Below are 21,886 nucleotides of genomic sequence, written 5' to 3' on the forward strand. Positions count from 1 at the left end.
GTGTGTCTAACTTGCTGAATGCATGATTTAGGTCACCTGCTAAAATAAGTTCCTGTGAGGTTGATCTATACTGAACAAAAATAAACGCAACATGCAATAATTTCAAAGATTTTACTGAGTTACAGTTTATATAAAGGAAATCAGTCAATTGAAATAAATTCATTAGGCCCTAATCTATGGATTTCACATGACTGGGAATACAGACACCTTAAAAAAAAGGTAAGGGTGTGGATTAGAAAACCAGTCAGTATCTGGTGTGACCACCATTTGCTTCATGCAGCGCGACACATCTCCTTTGCATAGAGTTGATCAGGCTGTTGATTGTGGCCTGTGGAATGTTGTCCCACTCCTCTTCAATGGCTGTGCGAAGTTGCTGGATATTGGCAAGAACTGGAACACGCGGTTGTGCACATCGATCCAGAGCATCCCAAACATGCTTAATGGGTGACATTTCTGGTGAGTATGCACGCCATGGAAGAACTGGGACAGTTTCAGCTTCCAGGAATTGTGTACAGATCCTTGCAACATGGGGCTGTGCATTATCATGCTGAATCGGATGAATGGCACGACAGTGGGCCTCAAGATCTCATCACGGTATCTCTATGCATTCAAATTACCATCAATAAAAGACAATTGTGTTCGTTGCTTGTAGCTTATGCATGCCCACACCATAATACCACCATGGGTCACTCTTCACAACATTGACATCAGCAAACCGCTCGCCCACACGACGCCATACTGCGGTTGTGAGGTCGGTTGGACATACTGCAAAATTCTCTAAAACGACGTTGGAGGCGGCTTATGGTAAAGAAATGAACATTCAACTCTGGCAACCGCTCTGGAGGTCATTCCTGCAGTCAGCATGCCAATTGCACGCTCCCTCAAAACTTGAGACATCTGTGGCATTGTGTTGTGAAAAAACTGCACATTTTAGAGTGGCATTTTATTATCCCCAGTACAAGGTGCACCTATGTAATGATCATGGATGATATTGGCAAATGATAAATGCTCACTAACAGGGATGTAAACACATTTGTGGACAACATTTGAGAGAAGCTTTTTGTGCGTATGGAACATGTCTGGGATATTTGATTTCAGATCATGAAACATGGGACCATACCCAAGATAGCGTAACAGTGCGGTCGTGTTCTCTTGTGTATCCATGTAAATAGCCTGTTTTTTTTATTTTTTATTTTATTTTACGTATATATTTCCCTATCACACTTTTTATCCCTCTACTAAATATACTTTCCTGCAACCCGCCTCACTCAATGTGGAACGGATTCTATTATTTACTCACCTTTATCTAGAATCTCCAGTTGAAACTAGCCAACCAGCTAACTAGCTACTTGCTATTAGCGGTTTTCACCCAGAACATCAGATTTTCTGCCGGAATAACTGAATCACTGGACCTTAACACCGGATCTAGCTAGCCGCAACCGAATGGATGTCGAATGGATGTTGCTGTAGGCTAATCACCACTGCCCCCGTAGCACCAGTTAGCCTTGAGCTAGCCCCAGCTATCTACCTCTCTGTCTACCGGACGGGAGTAGCCAGCTAACCAGCTAACTAGCTACTTGCTATTAGCCACCGTTAGCGGCTTTTCTCCATTGTCCGTGGCCTACACTACCTACCAGCCAGCTCTAGCCTGGACTATTATCGGCCAGTCTGCACTGCCTGCACAGCGAGTTATCGACCCAGAACCTATCGGATTTTCTGCCGGAATCACTGAATCACTGGACCTTTAACACTGGATAATCGCAACTAGCTAGCTGCAACCAAATGAACGTTGTTGTTGGCTAATCAGCCTTGAACTAGCCTTGAGTCAGGCACATCTCCCGGCTATCTACCTCTCTGTCAACCGGACGGGACCTCCTAGAGTCGACACGGAGCCCTGCCGATCCATCACGACTGGTCTGCCTACGTAATCGTCTGTGGTTTCAACAGGCTTCCCGTTGCAACGACCACGAAGATCCATCTGCTAGCCCCGGCCCGCTAGCACACGCAAACTACAACCGTACTTCCTGCTCGCTGTGCTGAAGCACTAATTTGAACTGCTCTCAGACTCACACATTGCTGTTCACTGGACCTTATGATCACTCAGCTGCACAGCTGATGCCTGCTTGACTGTTCCTTTACACAGTACCCTGTCCTGTTTATTCTGTTTAGCCTCAGCCCAAACTTTATCGCCATTACCAGTGGTTGTCTTAGCTCTCTCTAGTAACACCTGTGATTGCTTTATGCCTCTCTCCCATGTCAATATGCCTTGCCTATTGCTGTTCCAGTTAGTTCTTATTATACAATTTCACTGTAGAACCCCAAGTCCCTCTCAAACTGCCTCAAATAGCTCCTTTGTTCCACCCCCCATACACACCGAGACCAGCTCAATCGGTGCCTCCAGTGATGCTCTCTCTTTCATTGTTACCCAACGCTTAGGTTTACCTCCACTGTACTCATATCCTTCCATATCCTTGTCTGTACATAATGCCCTGAATCTTTTCTACAACGCCCGGAAATCTGCCCCCTTTATTCTCTGTACCCAACGCACTAGAAGACCAGTTCGTAAAGCCTTTAGCCGTATCCTTATTCTAGTCCTCCTCTGTTCCTCTGGTGATGTAGAGGCTAACCCAGGCCCTGCAGCCCCCAGTATCACTCCTACTCCCCAGGAGCTATCATTTGTTGACTTCTGTAACCGTAAAAGCCTTGGTTTTCTGCACGTTAACATCAGAAGCCTCCTTCCTAAGTTTGAGTTATTCACTGCGTTAGCACACTCCGCCAACCCTGATGTTCTAGCAGTGTCTGAATCCTGCCTTAAATTTCCATCCCCAACTACAACATTTTCCGTCTAGATAGAACTGCCAAAGGGGATGGAGTTGCAATCTACTGTAGAGAGAGCCTGCAGAGCTCTATCATACTATCCAGGTCTGTGCCCAAACAGTTTGAGCTTCTACTTCTAAAAATCCACCTTACCAAAAATAAGTCTCTCACTGTTGCCGCTTGCTACAGACCCCCCACAGCCCCCAGCTGTGCCCTGGACACCATATGTGAATTGATTGCCCCCCATTTATCCTCAGAGTTGGTGACCTAAATTGGGATATGCTTTTTACCCCGGCCATCCTACAATCCAAACTAGATGACCTCCAATCTCACACAAATTATCAACGAACCTACCAGGTACAACCCTAAATCCGTAAACATGGGTACCCTCATAGATATCATCCTGACTAACTTACCCTCTAAATACACCTCCGCTGTCTTCAACCAGGATCTCAAACAACCACCCCTCATCACTGTCAAACGCTACCTAAAACACTTCAGCGAGCAGGCCTTCCTAATTGACCTGGCCCAGGTATCCTGGATGGATATAGATCTCATTCCGTCAGTAGAGGATGCCTGGTTGTTCTTTAAAAGTAATTTCCTCTCAATCTTAAATAAACATGCCCCATTCAAAAAATACAGAACTAAGAACAGATATAGCCCCTGGTTCTCCTCAGACTTGACTGCCCTTGACCAGCACAAAAACATCCTGTGGCGTACTGCATTAGCATCAAATAGCCCCCGCGATATGCAACTTTTCAGGGAAATTAGGAACCAATATACACAAGCAGTTAGGAAAGCAAAGGCTAACTTTTTCAAACAGAAATGTGCATCCTGTAGCACTAACTCCAAAATGTTTTGGGACACTGTATAGTCCATGGAGAATAAGAGCACCTCCTCCCAGCTGCCCACTGCACTGAGGCTAGGAAACACTATCACCACCGATAAATCTACAATAATCGAGAATTTCAACAAGCATTTTTCTACGGCTGGCCATGCTTTCCACCTGGCTACCACTACCCCGGCCACCAGCTCTGCACCCTCCGCTGCAACTTGCCCATGCCCCCCCCCCCCCCCCCCGCTTCTCCTTCACACAAATTCAGACAGCTGGTTTTCTGAAAGAGCTGCAAAATCTGGACCCCTACAAATCATCTGGGCTAGACAATCTGGACCCTTTCTTTCTAAAACTAGCTGCCAAAATTGTCGCAACCCCTATTACTAGCCTGTTCAACCTCTCTTTCGTAACGTCTGAGATCCCCAGAGATTGGAAAGCTGCCGCGGTCATCCCCCTCTTCAAAGGGGGTGACACTCTAGATCCAAACTGTTACAGACCTATATCCATCCTGCCCTGCCTTTCGAAAGTTTTTGAAAGCCAAGTTAACAAACAGATCACCGACCATTTCGAATCCCACCGTACCTTCTCCGCTATGCAATCTGGTTTCCGAGCTGGTCATGGGTTCAGCCACGCTCAAGGTCCTAAACGATATTATAACCGCGATTGAGAATAGACAGTACTGTGCAGCCGTCTTCATCGACCTGGCCAAGGCTTTCGACTCTGTCAACCACCGCATTCTTATTGGCAGACTAAATAGCCTTGGTTTCTCAAATGACTGCCTCGCCTGGTTCACCAACTACTTCTCAGATAGAGTTCAATGTGTCAAATCGGAGGGCCTGTTGTCTGGACCTATGGCAGTCTCTATGGGGGTGCCACAGGGTTCAATTCTTGGGCAGACTCTTTTCTCTGTGTATATCAATGATGTCGCTCTTGCTGCTGGTGACTCTCAGATCCACCTCTACGCAGACGACACCATTTTGTATACATCTGGCCCTTCATTGGACACTGTGTTAACAAGCCTCCAAACGAGCTTCAATGCCATACAACACTCCTTCAGTAGCCTCCAACTGCTCTTAAACACTAGTAAAACTAAATGCATGCTCTTCAATCGAACGCTGCTGGCACACGCCCACCCAACTAGAATCACTACTCTCGACGGGTCTGACCTAGAGTATGTGGACAACTACAAATACCTAGGTGTCTGGTTAGACTGTAAACTCTCCTTCCAGACTCACATTAAGAATCTCCAATCCAAAGTTAAATCTAGAATCGGCTTCCTATTTCGCAACACAGCCTCCTTCACTCATGCTGCCAAACATGCCCTCGTAAAACTGACTATCCTACCGATCCTTGACTTCGGCGATGTCATTTACAAAATAGCCTCCAACACTCTACTCAGCAAATTGGATGTAGTCTATCACAGTGCCATCCGTTTTGTCACTAAAGCCCCATATACTACCCACCACTGTGCTGTGACCTGTAAGCTCTTGTTGGCTGGTCCTCACTGCATATTCGTCGCCAAACCCACTGGCTCCAGGCCATCTATATCACTGCTAGGCAAATCCCCACCTTATCTTAGCTCATTGGTCACCATAGCAACACCCACCCATAGTATGCGCTCCAGCAGGTATATCTCACTGGTCATCCCCAAAGCCAACACCTCCTTTGGCCGCCATTCCTTCCAGTTCTCTGCTGCCAATGACTGGAACGAATTGCAAAAATCTCTGAAGCTGATACTCTTATCTCCCTCACTAACTTTAAGCATCAGTTGTCAGAGCACCTTACCGATCTCTGCACCCGTACACAGCCCATCTGAAATTAGCCCACCCAAATACCTCATCCCCATATTGTTATTTATTTTGCTCATTTGCACCCCAGTATCTCTTTTTGCACATAATCTCTTGCACATCTATCATTCCAGTGTTAATACTAATTGTAATTATTTTGCACTATAGCCTATTTATTGCCTTACCTCCATAACTTGCTACATTTGCACACACTGTATATATATTTTCTGTTGTATTTTTGAATTTATGTTTTGTTTTACCCCATATGTAACTCTGTGTTGTTGTTTTTAATCGCACTGCTTTGCTTTATCTTGGCCAGGTCGCAGTTGTAAATGAGAACTTGTTCTCAACTGGCTTACCTGGTTAAATCAAAAACTTTACATGTTGCGTTTATATTTTTGTTCAGTTTACATTGGAGAAAGACTGCCACTTAAATACTGTGGTCAGTTTGTAATACCTTGTGAATTAAATTAAAGTATAGTGGCTGGTGGGGCTCTACTTGGGGAGAGTGGGTCCACCGAGAGACCGAAGTGAGATGAGTGGAGGCACCACACATACTTCAGGGAAGTGTCTGATGTCCTCCCAGCCCCCCCCCCCCTCCTGATCCCTCAGATAGAGCCCATCTCCACTCTCACCAATAACCACCATTGGTTCTTAACTATAATGGCAAACAGGGCATAATAATGACTTGACCTCTTCTAATTTGGCCAGAACTCTTATTATTTTACAGCAAGTTTGCAAGTCACAAAAATAAATAAAATGACATTATAGATAACTTCTTCCTTCCCTCTTTACCAAGCCAAGCTTGTCCCTCTCCACCTCCCCCTCCCAGTTTTCCTTCCCCCAAGCCAAGCTTGTCCCACCATCCCTTCTTCTCAGACACATTTATACCCATACATCGACTTACTCATCCATTCACATACAACATATACCCTATGCATCCACACCCTCTCTCCCCCTCCTACATATTCACCCTCTTTCACACTCCCATTTATATACACAGACACACACACCCACCCACCCACAGAATAGTTGACGACATACATGCTATATTTCATTTTGTATTTTCTTTTCGGTGTCCATGTAACCCATTGGCATCAGCTACTTCTATCGTTACCTCCTAGAGAAGAACAGTTACTTGGGGAAAGTAGAGTATGGTATTAGGGGGAGGGGGAAAGAATACTGTATGAACTTACAGCCCAAGACCAGGTTATTGTATGTAGTCTAGTGTGCTTATCACTTTTTCCCGCTCCTTCCTCTCCTCAGGGCAGGTGTCTCTCCTTCAACTGGAAAGGTTTCTTGCAACTTGTTTAGGGCTTCATCAGCGCTTGTGAATTCCATCCTTTGCATTCCCTTCCATACCCACAGCACCGCCGGGAAGCGTAGTTGAGATTTGATTCCTATTTCTTCCAGTGATTGATGGGAATGTAATCCTTGCGGTTTTCTCCTCAGCCTAGCAGACAGGTCCTGGATCAATCGAATGGACTAGCCATGGATTTTGATCTCCTTTCCCCCCTGTGCCTTCAGCATATTGACTTTGGTCTGATAGTTCCACAGCTTGAAGATTACCATGCAAGGGTATTTAGCGTTCTTCTGTTTCACGCCATCCTATGGCATCGTTCCAGATCCTCTGGTGATCTATCCACATCAAGTTCCATTGATATCAATTTGACCACGTAGCTGGAAACATCTTCCTTTTCCTCGTCTTCCGCTAAGGACAATATTCACCTGTTGTTTCGTCTCATTCTGATTTCTTGCTGATCCAATTAATCTTCTAAAGTTTGCAACTTTGTTTCCAGAAGGCTAATTGTGTTGTCTTGTTCATTTATACACACGCCTTGTATGACTACTTTCTTTTCGAGCTAATCTACTTTTTTAACAATAGATTGTAGCTGTTTGTTTGTTTTGGAAGCATTTTAGCTATGTTTTCCTGGATATCCTTTAGCTGTTCATTACTCGTTTGCATCTCCAAGTTGCTAATGGTCTTTTCCTCTGGGGGGAAGCCATGGCTTGTTTAATTAGTGTCACCGCGTTCGCTTTACCAACTGATTGGGTCGTACATAACTGACCTCTCACTCTCTCCTAGTTGCTTGAGGATATATTGATCTATCGATTTTAGAGGCTTAATTTCAACATTGTTGTCTGGCTTCTGCATATAACCAGTTTTGTCGGTACAAAACGGAGCTACTCACACCCCATGCATCCTATCGGTACGCACATGCGCCTCTCCACTACTACTTGCAGGTTCCATCTCGACAATACAACAACATTAAGAAATAATAAAGAATACGAACATAAAGTAAATGGCACAGTAGAAGAGGACAAACATTTTAGCATAAGTACCACGGACATTCAACTGGGCGTGCAGGCTTTTGTTCTAGCCCTGTGCTACCACACCTGATTCAACTAAAAAAGTATGTTTCCGCTTGGCTAGAAAAAAATCCTGCACACCATGTGGGCCTCAGTATGACAAATTGTAGCAAAACTTTGGAATTCAGGTAGTACCTTCCCGTTTCACTCAGTTTCATAACTTTCTCCCTAAAAAACATGACTTGGGACAGGATTGAAGAACATTGGTCTACTGGATGGGAAGGAAACTGTATCAGAAGATGTGAACCCACCTTTTCTCTTTTTGGTGCAATGGCATCCAGTTCGTCAATGAAGATGATGGCGGGGGCATTCTTCTCCGCCTCCTCGAAGGCCTTCCTCAGGTTACTCTCAGACTCTCCGGCCAGTTTACTCATGATCTCAGGCCCTGAAACATTTAGTAGGTGCGAGTTCAACTATTAGGCAACTTCCTGACAACAAACACACTGAATGTGTAATTCTGACCATCACTGAACAACAGAGTTAGAGTCAATCAATTCCAATTCAGTCAGTTGCATTGAAATTCCAACTAAAAAAAAGTATTTTTAATGGAATTTCAATTCACTTCATGCATTGACTGAATTGAAATGGAATTTAACAAAATGCTGATGAAAAATAACTAAAAAGGTATTGTCCTTCAGGCTCTCACCATTGATAAGGAAGAAGAAGGCTCCAGTCTCATTCGCCACAGCACGGGCGATCAGAGTCTTTCCTGTTCCAGGGGGTCCGTACAGCAGGATCCCCCTTGGAGGCTGAATTAAAATTAGAAGTGATGAAAATGAATTACATTTTCATGTAAAACAGCAGCAATTCATTCACTTGTTTAAACAAATCCAACCAAATCAAAACGTATGGTTAAAACAAACCAGTTTAAGGCATTTATCTAATAGTTTCTACATGAGGTTTGACGTGAAGGATGAGAGTTGTATTTAGCTCACCTTGACGCCGATGGCCTTGAACAGTGCTGGGTGTCTCAGGGGCAGCTCCACCATCTCCTTAATCTGGGCCAGCTGCTTCCTCACACCACCAATGTCATCATAGCCAACCTCATTCAGAGACTCCTCTTCATCCTGAACACAGTAAGAGATGTGGTTGGTAAAGCATTAGAAACTAGGGCAAAAGGCTACAGATACAGATAGCATACAAATGTAAGAAATTGCTTTCTACGATCAGAAAATCAGGAATTCCTGAATAATCAAGAAAAATCCCATCTCTGAAAACAGCAGCTCTGATGTTAACCTGCTCTCATGCACAATATCCAACTGAAGCTGTAGAAATAGAGCAGACTTGCTGCTCTATAGAAAACTGCAGCAGTGCTGGTACTGAATTAAGCCGTACCTCTCGTTTGATGGGCTCCCCCTCACAGTGGATGACTGTGTCTGGGGCCACGATGCAATAGGGGTTGGGGTCCGTCTCCACTACCTTGAACTCCACAGCTCGCATGCCTCCCCTCACCAGGAAGATGTCCCCTACAAACAACAGAGATTTAGAATTGACCCACATTACTAATTCTCTGACCTTGGCTTGACCTTTTGGTGTTTTTCATAATCATATTGTGAGACACACTGGCTTTGCCAGTAAACCTGGGTTGTTCAGTATGCACTGTTAGGTTCTAAACAAACAGAGTGAAAACTAAAACGGATGACTAGGAAAAGCTCAAAACAAATTTATTCCCCACTGGGTCAAACAGCTGCAAAGACAAAGACATGTTTCCACCAGCACAAGTATTTATATCCTCCTATTGGGCGGAGTCAACTCCTTGCACATCTAGACAGCCATTACATCTCTGTTGTTAAGCAGGAACTTAAGTGGTGTGTGTAATAGAACTGTTCCTTGTCACTTCATCTGACCTGAGCTCGGCCTGAATTCCTCACTCCTCCCTAATCCATGTCTGTCCTACCTTATCAGTGACTGAAACCAGAATGTTGCCCTTTGCCCCTCTCCATAGGATCAAGAGATTTAACAATACCATGTTTTAACATGTAAACTTTCTGCACTCCCCCTTCCTCGCACAGTATCTTTCCATACACCTACTTCTTATCCACCCTCCATTGACCCCAACATATACAGTTGAAGTCAGAAGTTTACATACACCTTAGCCAAATACATTTAAACTCAGTTTTACACAATTCCTGACATTTAATCCTTTTATTTCTTTCATCACATTCCCAGTGGGTCAGACGTTTACATACACTCAATTAGTATTTAGTAGCATTGCCTTCAAATTGTTTAACTTGGGTCAAACGTTTCGGGTAGCCTTCCACAAGCTTCCCACAATAAGTTGGGTGAATTTTGGCCCATTCCACCTGACAGAGCTGGTGTAACTGAGTCAGGTTTGTAGGCCTCCTTGCTCGCACACGCTTTTTCAGTTCTGCCCACAAATGTTCTATAGGATTGAGGTCAGGGCTTTGTGATGGCCACTCCAATACCTTGACATTGTTGTCCTTAAGCCATTTTGCCACAACTTTGGAAGTATGCTTGGGGTCATTGTCCATTTGGAAGACCCATTTGCGACCAAGCTTTAACTTCCTGACTAATGTCTTGAGATGTTGAGATAACCTCCTGAGTGGCGCAGTGGTCTAAGGCACTGCATTGCAGTGCTAGCTGTGCCACTAGAGATCCTGCTTCGAATCCAAGCTCTGTCGTAGCCGGCCGTGACCGGGAGACCCATGGGGCGGCGCACAATTGGCCCAGCGTCGTCCAGGGTAGGGGAGGGAATGGCCGGCAGGTAATGTAGCTCAGTTGGTAGAGCATGGCGTTTGCAACGCCAGGGTTGTGGGTTCGATTCCCACGGGGGGACAGTATAAACAAATAAAATAATGTATGCATTCACTAACTGTAAGTCGCTCTGGATAAGAGCGTCTGCTAAATGACTAAAATGTAAATGCAAAATGTTCAAAGAACATTCGCAAATGGTCGCAAATGGGTCTTCCAAATGGACAATGACCCCAAGCATACTTCCAAAGTTGTGGCAAAATGGCTTAAGTACAACAAAGTCAAGGTATTGGAGTGGCCATCACAAAGCCCTGACCTCAATCCTATAGAAAAGTTGTGGGCAGAACTGAAAAAGCGTGTGCGAGCAAGGAGGCCTACAAACCTGACTCAGTTACACCAGCTCTGTCAGGTGGAATGGGCCAAAATTCACCCAACTTATTGTGGGAAGCTTGTGGAAGGCTACCCGAAACGTTTGACCCAAGTTAAACAATTTAAAGGCAATGCTAGTCATGACATCATTTTCTGGAATTTTCCAAGCTGTTTAAAGGCACAGTCAACTTAGTGTATGTAAACTTCTGACCCACTGGAATTGTGATACAGTGAATTATAAGTGAAATAATCTGTCTGTAAACAATTGTTGGAAACATTCATCCTGGTTGTACGTTTTGGTTTTTGCCCTAGCACTACACAGCTGATTAAAATAACCAACTCATCATCACGCTTTGATTTTTTGAATTAGCCGTGTAGTGCTAGGGCAAAAAAGAAAACATGCAGGGTGGGGGGGCCACAGGACCGAGTTTGGGAAACCCTGCTCTGGATCACGGTTACCTTTCCTGATGGGCCTGTAGGCCTCCAGGAAGTAGGGCTTGAGGTAGACCTCAAACAGGTTCCCTGTGATCCCCTCCACAGTGTCATCGATGGGCAGAACGTGGATCCGCTTCCCGTACTTCACATCTGGGCATGGCTGAATACTGTGGGACCACCAAAATAATGAATTATGTCAGGGCTATACTGTACATTGAAGTAGGAGCAGAGGTCTGGTTTTACGCGACGCTGCATTGATGCCAAAGTTCTACAGTTCCTTCTCACCTGATGACATCACCCAGGCGGACTCTCAGGTTGTTGCGGACCACTCTGTTCATGCGGACCTTCTCGTCGGAGCAGGTGTCGTCAGAGAGCACAATGCAGACTGTCTCCCGTCTCTTCTTTCCTTTCATCAGCACTGTGTCTCCCCTGAACAACTGCAACTCGTCCATCTTGGCCTAGGGCGGGACAGAGGAATCAGTCAGACACAATCCTATTGATCTAATATAGAACCTCCCACAGTGAAGATGTAACAGTCAAACACAGCCCGCACAACTGGAACGAGTGATTTACTGGTGAAATAACTATGTATCACTCAGTGCAGACTGGGGGTTCACTAAAAATGTCCCAGCCACATTCATTCACCCCACCAATGCCTCACCTGAGACAGAGAGACCACACTGTTGTCCTCATTGAGAGATTCATCCACAACCAACCGGTTAGGTCTGGTCTTCTGCTTTAAAATCGCTGTGGATAGATCATCATTTTTCGATCTGAGGGAAAATCAATGAGATGCTAAATATAAATCAGATGGCAATGTTACATACATGATCAATAAACCTGGGAGTACATACTGACAAGCTAGCTGACTGTTGGGAAGTTTTGCTAAGTGATAAAAGGGTTTCCTTTAATCCTTATTGTAATGTGACAAGCGTATCATATCAAATCAACTGTAGTCTCTTTGGGTGAAAAGTAAAGTGTGCCTACTGACTAGAGACAGAAACTTTGAATAACTATGGGCCAGTTGCTTTCGGTTTCGAATTATACAGTAGTGAAACTAACTACTAGAATGGGCAGCCATTCTATTTTGAAATGTCATCTGCCACACTGTTAGCTAGATAGCGGAGTTAACAGGAGAGGAGAATATTATTTTAATGTTTATGAAAAATAAAACAAATACAAAAACAAGAGTACATAAAGACAGGGGTATTACATGTCGAGATACATTTTCAATTTGTCATAGTATTATGGTACGTATTGCTTTTTTGTTTTGACACTTACTGATAATTTCAAAATAATGTTTCAATTCTATCTTAAAACAATGTGAAGAGGGGTTTGTTCTCCGCCCACTTCATTTTATGGATAAAGAATCTTCCATGAAAAATAAACAAATTAACAATGAAAGTTAAATCGGGGTCCATATCCTTTGGATCAAAATAAAACCTGCTCTGGAGCAGGTTTTCATCAAGGATCTCTCTGTACTTTGCTTCGTTCATCTTTCCCCCTTATCCTGACTAGTCTCCCAGTCCCTGCCGCTGAAAAACATCCCCACTGCATGATGCTGTCACCACCATGCTTCACCGTAGGGATGGTGCCAGGTTTCCTCCAGACATGACGCTTGGCATTCAGGCCAAAGAGTTCAATCTTGGTTTCATCAGACCAGAGAATCTTGTTTCTCATGGTCTGACAGTCTTTAGGTGCCTTTTGGCAAACCTTTTACTGAGGAGTGGCTTCCATCTGGCCGCTATACCATAAAGGCCTGATTGGTGGAGTGCTGCAGAGATAGTTGTCCATCTGGAAGGTTCACATCTCCACAGAAGAACTCTAGAGCTCTGTCAGAGTGACCATCGGGTTCTTGGTCACCTCCCTGACCAAAGCCCTTCTCCCCCGACTGTGCATCGACCCAATCCTGTCTCGGAGCTCTATGGACAATTCCTTCGACCTCATGGCTTGGTTTTTGCTCTGACATGCACTGTCAACTGTTGGACCTTATATAGACAGGTGTGTGCCTTTCCAAATAATTTCCAATCAATTTAATTTACCACAGATGGACTCCAATCAAGTTGTAGAAACATCTCAAGGATGATCAATGGAAACAGGATGCACCTGAGCTCAATTTCGAGTCTCATAGCAAAGGGTCTGAATACTTATGTAAATACGTTTATTTTTATTTTTAATAGATTTGCAAACATTTCTAAAAACCTGTTTTCGCTTTGTCAATATGGGGTATTGTGTGTAGATTGCTGAGGATTTTTATCTATTTAATCCATTTAGAATACAGCTGTAAGTTAACAAAATGTGGAAAAGGTCAAGGGGTCTGAATACTTTCCGAAGGCATTGTATATGCAGTACCAGTTAAAAGTTTGGACACGCCTACCCATTCCAGGGTTTCTTTATTTTTACTATTTTCTACATTGTAGAATAATAGTGAAGACATCAAAACTATGAAATAACACATATGGAATCATGTAGTAATCATAAAAGTGTTAAACAAATCAAGATATATTTTATATTTGAGAATCTTCAAAGTTGCCATCCTTTGCCTTGATGACAACTTTGCACACTCTTGGCATTCTCTCAACCAGCTTCACCTGGAATGCTTTTCCAACAGTCTTGAAGGAGTTTTGACTGGTAATGTATTTGTTATTACATTTATAGTTTAAAATGTAAATTCCTTCTAGCTGAATTGAGGCTACAAAATCCTCAGCAGTTGCACCTAAAAAGAAGAATAGCACCTTTAGGGACAGCTCTAATAACTATTTGAAACTCCTCAGGAGTGAATGTAACATTGTGTTCTCATGAATTCTGGATAATCATATGGTTGTCCATCATTCTTCAATAATTGTTTAGCCCAGATAATGCTGTTGTCAAACTAGTTCTGGAAAAACAAATACTTATTTTTGTATTGTATGTCTTTATTATCCCAGATTGTATATCTATGTGGGAAAAAGTTGTTTGTACATAAGGTTCCAAGTTAGAAGTACTTGTTTATGAAAGTTTGCAAGCTTATTAGGGATCTTACCCACATCAAAGTTGCATTTGAGTAAGAACTCTAGACCACCAATCTGTTGGAATATTAAATTAGGAATTATATTCCAAACGCAATCCTTATTTCTTAAATAGTTTTGTATCCATTTGATCTTAAAGATTATATTAGAGGTTTTAAAGTCCAGAGCATTCAACCCTGCCTCACTTTGGGTGCTACATATTACCACCTTTTTTAAATAATGAGTTTTATTCCTCCATATTAAGTTAAATAATTTAGTATCAACCATTTTAGTTACTGACAGAGGAACATCCAAGGCAAGGGAGGAATAAACTAATCTGGACAGACCTTCAGATTGACAAATGTACACGCCCAGATAAAGAAAGATCTCTTAATAACCAGGAGTTAAATCTCTTTCCAATTTACTCTACAATAGGAGAAAAATGTAAGTTGGCCATTTCTTTCTGATCTTTGCAAACTTCAATACCAAGATATGTGATCACATCTTTTACAGGGATATTACATATTGAGTTTAAGTCTCATATTTTCAACGCAAATAATTCACATTTCCTAATTCAGAGATAAACCAGATACACGTGAGAAGGCATTAATACACTCCATAGCTTTCCTGACTTCATTATGATCTTTCAAAAAAATTGTGAACATTTCTCTTTATCTTGAATCTGAATACCTCTAAAACTATCCTTATTGATATGAAGTGCCATAACTTGTGACCAATAAAAATAAGAAAAGAGAAATTGGGCATCCTTGTTTAATTCTGCGTCTAATATCGAATCTCCGAGGTTCCATGGGATAATTTAACAGAGCTGTTACTATTATTATAAAGTGTCTTAATTACACTTTGAAAATATTGACCGAAACCAAAAAAATCGAAGTCTCAAAAAGACAAGCGTTCAACTGTATCAAAAGCCTTGTAAAAGTCTACAAATAAAATAATGCTCTCTTCCATAATGTGCTCATTGTAATCTATCAAGTCCAATACTAGTCGGATATTATTACATACATATGCCCTTCATAAAACCAGACTGAGTATCATCATTGATTTGGTCAAGACCTTTTTAAAGTATTTCTGCAAAGTAGCGTTCCATCATTGTTCATTAACGTCTCCAATTTTCTATCATCATAGGATCTTTGTTTGGTTTGGGGATTACAGAAATGAGGCCTTGTGTCATAGAAATAGGCAGGACCCCTAAATCAATTGCCTCCTTAAAGACAAATATAAACTCAACAATATCCTACGGGAGAGGAGAGTAGTAGTAGCTATTAGGTAACATATAGCTAGCTACATAATGTTTATTTACTCTTGAACGAACCTAGTTAGGTTCGGGAAAAAGGGAGAATCACTGGTGCTTACTGTACAAAATGCTAATGTTTTGTTAAAAGCTTACATCAGATTCAGCTGTGCATCTGTAGCTAGCTAATAGTGTTGTGCAGGCCCCCACATGACACAGCAAGAAAAACTGCGAGAACTAGTGGACAGTCATTAGCTCGAATTTGCTAATTTAGGTAGCTAGTTGACTGGCTAATTGTACTTCATTCACTGTCAAGTTAGCTAGATACATAAACGTCACTTAGCAAATGTTAGCAGAACATGACAAACACAAAGTCTTCCCATTCATGTCGCTGTCAGCTAGCCACGCATCTAACGTTAACTAGCTAAGCTGCTAGCTAACAGTTTGGTAGATGGCTGGCTGGCTGTTATCTTTGACATGGCTAGCTAAAGTTAGCTTGCTAACCGGCACTGGTATAATCTTGCGGCCAGATAACTCTGTGGAACCGTATTATTTGTATGTAGTCTCTGTTCTGTTTACTAGTTATATGCCTAGCTACATCCATAGAAAACACACACCGATATTAGCTAAAGGGTAACGTTAGTAGCTAGTTATGTGCTAGAAACCGAAAGCTAGCTAACTTTAGCCAGCTAACAAAGCGAACGTTATTTATTGGTTACCGGATTCTCTCTAGGTAAAGTTATAGCCAACTTACTCTCCTCCTGAAGCCATGGTGCTCCGCTTGGTATGTTCAACGAATGAAACCTGATTTCTTTATAGTTTGTTACCTCTTCTCGTGTGTATTTTTCTCTCAAGTGAGTGCAACACCAACAGTTAACTCTGATCGGCGCTGCGGTTGACAGAGGAGCAGATCCTGCATGTCAATGACCCAATCTGAATAAAACGTTCCTTTGTCATTTTCTACCTAGTAACAATCTACCATTGGCCTTATGTTTCAATTTGGTTTTTCCCCATGACAAAACGTGTCTATGTACTATTGCCACAGAATGAATAAAAGGGGAAACATGAGTTAAAACCATTTTTGCTATTACTTTACAAATTAACAGTCCCATGTTATTTTTTAAAAAGAGCTGTCGAAATGCACTGTTGTCATTAACAATGTGAACCTGTAGGCAGCATGTCTGTGGAACTGTTACCCAGTCATAAATTCACTCCTTCAGATTTCATGTCAGAAACCTGCAGCACAGTCAGCATCTTGCTATTATGCCATGGGTGAGGTGGTTCCAAATGCAGATGAAACTTCGTAGTTACTTTGTTGATAATTCTTTATGATTGTGAAGCATAACCGTGACAGATTCTTATTAAAAACACTTATGACTATCCATCATTGATATCTGGGAAACAGTTTTTTTTCTGGCCAAAGGTTAAAAAAATAAAAAAATAAATGCTTTTGAGGGCCTTACAGTGAGTAGGCCAACTAAATATGGGGTCTGAGGATAATTTTGAGACTCACTTCTATTGCTGTATTTTATAATTACTTGCTCTTATCATTACTTCAAAACACCTGGAAAAAGTGAGTCAGTGAAATATGCCTTCTGCAGTAAAAAGTGAACACTTAATTTGTGCTCAACTCATTTGAAAAAGTGTTTACTGGATGATCTTGGTATGTGACCCTCTCCATCTAGTCTGGCTGACACCAGCTCTGTGTAGTCACGTGGGTCACGTCAGCCAGGCTACTCTTCATCACCTTTCCAAGTTGAATGCACTGATTGTAAGTCACTTTGGACATGGTAAGTGGCCAAAATGTTCTTCTGGAGGCGCAGTGTAAAATAAAAAGGGCCATGGGTCCTGGAGTAGAAAAACTTTATTCTCTGTTAGGAGACATCTGTACATTAATATATGTCAAGTGCCACTTTATTTTCAGACTTTTTAAACAAGTTTAACATCCGCACTATGCAAACATTGACAAAACAGTTGACCAAAAATAAGACACTACTCAAAGCTTGCCAGGAAGGTCAAGACGATCCGTTTAAGCTGGGCATCTGCGGTTTCTGAGATTTGGCCATCGGCTCTGCAAGGGGAAACAAAAGGGGTTAAAATATGTTCATGCCATGGTATGATAACGTACAAAAGGAGTCCAATAACAATGCTGAACATAAAGCGAAAGCTGGCAAAAACGTGGTGGTAGTTGTTTTGGTTGACCTAATTTGTGTTAGGAGGTCCTGGTGCTGGCTGAGAACATGTTGAAGGAAAGCCTTCGAACTTTGATCTTGGTTGGGTCCATTTTGTCCATGTGTCCCCTCACACCAGCATAGATTACTGTAACCTGCTCCTCAATGGCCATGGGGCCTGCAGGTCAAAAAGGATGCAGTCAGTCACACAGGCAAGGGAATAAATAAAGCACAGCAGTGAATAGAGCAAACTTTACTAAGGACGACCCGCTGGAAATACAGAACTCAGTCTCATCTACTCAAGCAATTTATTTAACAGGGACAGTGCACACAATCAACATTTCAGTTGATTAAAATCATACAAATGTGACCAGAACAACGCATCCTAGGAGATACTCACAGTACTGCCCCTGCTTGAGGAGCTCGGTAAGGCGAACACCACGGTTCAGCAGCAGCTGCCGGATGGCAGCGTCCAAGTCAGAACCAAACTGGGCGAAGGCAGCCACCTCACGGTACTGGGCCAGCTCCAGCTTCATGGTACCAGCCACCTTACCAGGGAGAAAACAGGATCAATCACAAGTGGGACACTATTCCCTTTTGTGTGGGTTTCTAACGCAGGCGCCTAGATCCAAATGATAAATACTGGGTAAATTAATTAGTGGCCCACCTGCTTCATGGCTTTGGTCTGGGTGGCAGAGCCGACACGTGACACAGACAGACCGACGTTGATGGCTGGTCGAATACCTTTGTAGAACAACTCAGTCTCCAAGAAGATCTGAGAGAGACAAATGCATGAGTTGAGTCATGGGTTCAGTTTTTCAATAGGTTAAACACCTAACAATCAATCAATCCTAAGTTGACAAGTGCCATTACCAAAAATGACAAATCAGGAATAAATGCAAGGATAGGTTTGAGGTAGCTCCATTTAAATCAGATCATTACACTTATATTTTCAGCTCCTGATTAATTATGAAAACCATATTTTAGCACACCTGTCCGTCTGTGATGGAGATGACGTTGGTTGGAATGTAGGTAGAAACATCACCGGCCTGTGTCTCAATGACGGGCAGGGCGGTGAGGTAGCAAAGTTTTTTTTCATCTTGGCTGCTCTCAAGCAAACGAGAATGGAGGTAGAACACATCGCCGTGGTAGGCCTCACGACCGGGGGGACGACGCAGCAGAAGGGACATCTGACGGTAGGCCACAGCCTGTGACAGAGGTGGGAAGCAAGGTTAGCATCACATCAAGGTTGAGCATAGAATAACAAGTGCCACCCTATACCCCATATAGTGTTTTAGTGCATTGTCAGAGCCGTATAGGGCTGGTGAAAGTAGTGTATAAACTGAGGAATAGGATGTTATTTAAGATCAACCTTAATCAGATATCGACCTCAGAGCCCCATCGCTTGAACTGACCTGCTTGGACAAATCGTCGTAGATGATGAGGGCGTGCATGCCGTTGTCTCTAAAGAACTCTCCCATAGAGCAGCCAGAGTAAGGGGCCAGGTACTGCAGGGGAGCAGCGTTGGAGGCTGTGGCGGACACCACGAAGGTGTACTTCATGGCTTCTGCGTCAGTCAGCCTCTTCACCAGCTGGGCCACGGTGGATCTCTTCTGACCAATGGCGACGTAGATGCAGTACAGCTTCTTCTTCTCGTCGGTGCCGTCGTTGAAGCGCTTCTGGTTCATGATGGTGTCGATGGCAATGGCGGTTTTCGTACGAAGGAAAGACATTGGAAAGAAGATTGTATCATTTATAAAAACTCAAGTGAATGACAAAACATGCATGTGTAAGAGCAGTGCATTCTGTTCTGCTCCAAGCGGGCAATGAACTAGCAACCTTCTGCACAACACACGCAACTCAAAGCCAACCGTCTTAGCCAACAAAGCAAGTGACTAGTCTGTCACTGTGAGCGACACTTGCCTTTAGATCTCAGGGAAGGTGTGAGTTCACCGATGTACTCCAGCCAATTTGCTACAGGTAATTTCCGCATCCACTACACACGTATGACCATATAAGTCGACATCTGACACGTCTACCATGAAAAATACAAGGAGCTGATTAACAGGCCTTTACTTGACCATTGTCCTCAATAACAAGATTAACTGCTAGTTTAGGAATGAGAAGAGATGTGACGTAAGTGGATCAGACTGACATGACTTCAATTTTTCCCTCCAATTTCCCCAGGCATTAGCCACTACAACTCAAGTTCACGTGGTCTAGGCATTGAATACCAAGCCTTGCCATACACTACAATATTCACACCTGTAGGGCTATGGTCTTACCCAGTCTGCCTGTCACCCGATGATCAGCTCGCGCTGACCACGGCCAATGGGCACCAGGCTGTCCACGGCCTTGATGCCAGTCTACATGGGCTCTCAAACAGCGATACAGGGGATGATGCCAGGGGCCTTCAGACCCACACGCCTACGGATTCTGGACCCAAGGGGACCCTACAAAGAAGCAGTAGCAAAGAAAATATTACTTTACACCCCTCACTATCAGTTATCTAGGCCAGCGGTACCTTTTCCTTTCCGGGGACCACCAAATCGCAGATTTTTTTAAACATTAAATATCTTCGCAGTCAGATTTGGAGTACATTTTATCAGTGAATGTAACAGATTAAAAGGCCTATTATTACAGATGGATGTTTGCTAAACAATTTGCATTGTGAAAAGTAACATTAAATTGTTTAACATTATAGTCCCAACTGTTATTATTGCTCAAGACCATGACAGTTGTCCCTACCCCCAAGCTATTGAAAATGTCTTAGTACAATCCACTTTCTCAAGGGACATTGCTACTACAAACTTTGGCAACATGTATAATTCAAGAGATCTGACCCATCTTGGCCATCCATGGCTTTGTGGTGTGCAGGTGCCTGGCTCCTACACATGCAGCGGCAGAAACATTTTTGGAGACCTGCAAGGACAGTGGTTGAGATCATGTTACAGTTGAAATCCTTTCCATGCAAAATAGTTATCCTCAAATCTTCACCATATTTTGAGTATAGTAATGACAGACATTTTTACATACAAGTTTAAAATTACCCTGCCATTTAAACTTTGCCTCCTATTCCTCTTGCTTCTTCTCACTGTCAACTAACTGTCAGTGGATGAGTTGCCATGTTGATAGGTATCACTAATTGGCAAACAATCAATAAAATGCACTGAGCGTGTATAACAAAGAAACAGAAGTTGTGCAACTTGGCTGACAAGATACATAACATTACAACATTGACTAGAGTGTAACGCCGTTGGGTGATCTACTGTCATTTTGATCTGGTCATCGTAGATAACACACTTTTTTGGTGCTTTCAAGAAAACTGGGAACTCGGGGGGGGGGGGGGACATGACGTCAGCGATTTTAAGGTCCGAAAGTGGAGCTCTACAAAAATGCCCGAGTTTCCGACTTGGAATTTCGAGTTGGATGACCGTTCAAAACGATTTTTCCAGTCAGAGCTCGTTTACACCCCCCTCCCAGTTTTCTTGAACATACTAAAGTCGGAGATTTCCGCGTTCCGTTGTTTTGAACGCGGCATAGATCTTCATACTGAATTACATCCATACAGTCGCTTGACTAGTTGATTGATATAGTTGTGTGATCAATGTGTCATAACTGTAAATACAACTACCGGTATGGACTTTTACCATTTTCTTTAACTAACGTTAGGGAGAACTAGCTTGTATCAACAGTGCAAGATGGCCGTCTGTATGCACGGACTTATCATTTCCCAATATTCGAGCACATATTGATGACGCGTTCACATGCTAGTCGGAACTAGGAAACTCGGAAATGTCCGACTTGTTCATTTGTCCATGCAATCCGGGATCATTGGGACGTCCCTACCCCATTGAAGTTCAATTTTTTTTTAAAGGGTTAGGGTTTAGGGTAGGATCCCGGATAGCACTAACCCTTACTGATTCGTTGAACGCAGCACGTGTATAACTACAACCGATTAGTAAATCTGAAATTTCCGAGTGTCCTAGTTTCCGACTAAGACATGAACGCGGCAATAACTTAAAAAAAGTATAATAACACAACTCAGACAACAGCATAACACAAAAAGCTTACAAATCCAGCCCGGCGGACAAGGGCCGCGGCAACGCGAACTGACAGCATAGTTATTGATGTTTCTACGCGGATTTGTC

At 43.0% G+C, this 21,886-nt stretch overlaps 1 protein-coding gene and 1 pseudogene across 3 annotated transcripts in view; both read right to left on the reverse strand.

The window, feature by feature from the left end:
• Nucleotides 1–16,503, reverse strand: part of LOC311127870 (transitional endoplasmic reticulum ATPase) — a 29,559-nt gene extending 13,056 nt beyond the window's left edge. The window contains exons 1-8 of one of the 2 annotated variants that reach the window (XM_084159767.1): nucleotides 16,392–16,503; nucleotides 11,987–12,098; nucleotides 11,611–11,783; nucleotides 11,350–11,492; nucleotides 9,145–9,275; nucleotides 8,745–8,876; nucleotides 8,456–8,558; nucleotides 8,061–8,194 (exon numbers count right to left, since the gene is read on the reverse strand). In XM_084159767.1, coding sequence (XP_084015893.1) covers nucleotides 8,061–8,194; nucleotides 8,456–8,558; nucleotides 8,745–8,876; nucleotides 9,145–9,275; nucleotides 11,350–11,492; nucleotides 11,611–11,777 — 810 coding nt within the window. In that variant the 5' untranslated portion in view covers nucleotides 11,778–11,783; nucleotides 11,987–12,098; nucleotides 16,392–16,503. Of the gene's footprint in view, nucleotides 1–8,060; nucleotides 8,195–8,455; nucleotides 8,559–8,744; nucleotides 8,877–9,144; nucleotides 9,276–11,349; nucleotides 11,493–11,610; nucleotides 11,784–11,986; nucleotides 12,099–16,318 lie in introns of both variants that reach the window. The other variant, XM_084159766.1, reaches the window with a different exon arrangement.
• Nucleotides 16,504–17,410: 907 nt separating this feature from the next.
• Nucleotides 17,411–19,569, reverse strand: LOC311128032 (ATP synthase subunit alpha, mitochondrial-like; annotated as a pseudogene). The gene is made up of 6 exons (XR_014615300.1): nucleotides 19,151–19,569; nucleotides 18,728–18,943; nucleotides 18,403–18,510; nucleotides 18,136–18,283; nucleotides 17,767–17,913; nucleotides 17,411–17,635 (listed from the first exon to the last, which is right to left on the reverse strand). The product of XR_014615300.1 is annotated as an ATP synthase subunit alpha, mitochondrial-like (transcript).
• Between the last annotated feature and the right edge of the window lie 2,317 nt (nucleotides 19,570–21,886).

Source organism: Coregonus lavaretus, assembly GCF_964263955.1.
Source record: "Coregonus lavaretus genome assembly, chromosome: 4".
NCBI lineage: Eukaryota > Metazoa > Chordata > Actinopteri > Salmoniformes > Salmonidae > Coregonus > Coregonus lavaretus.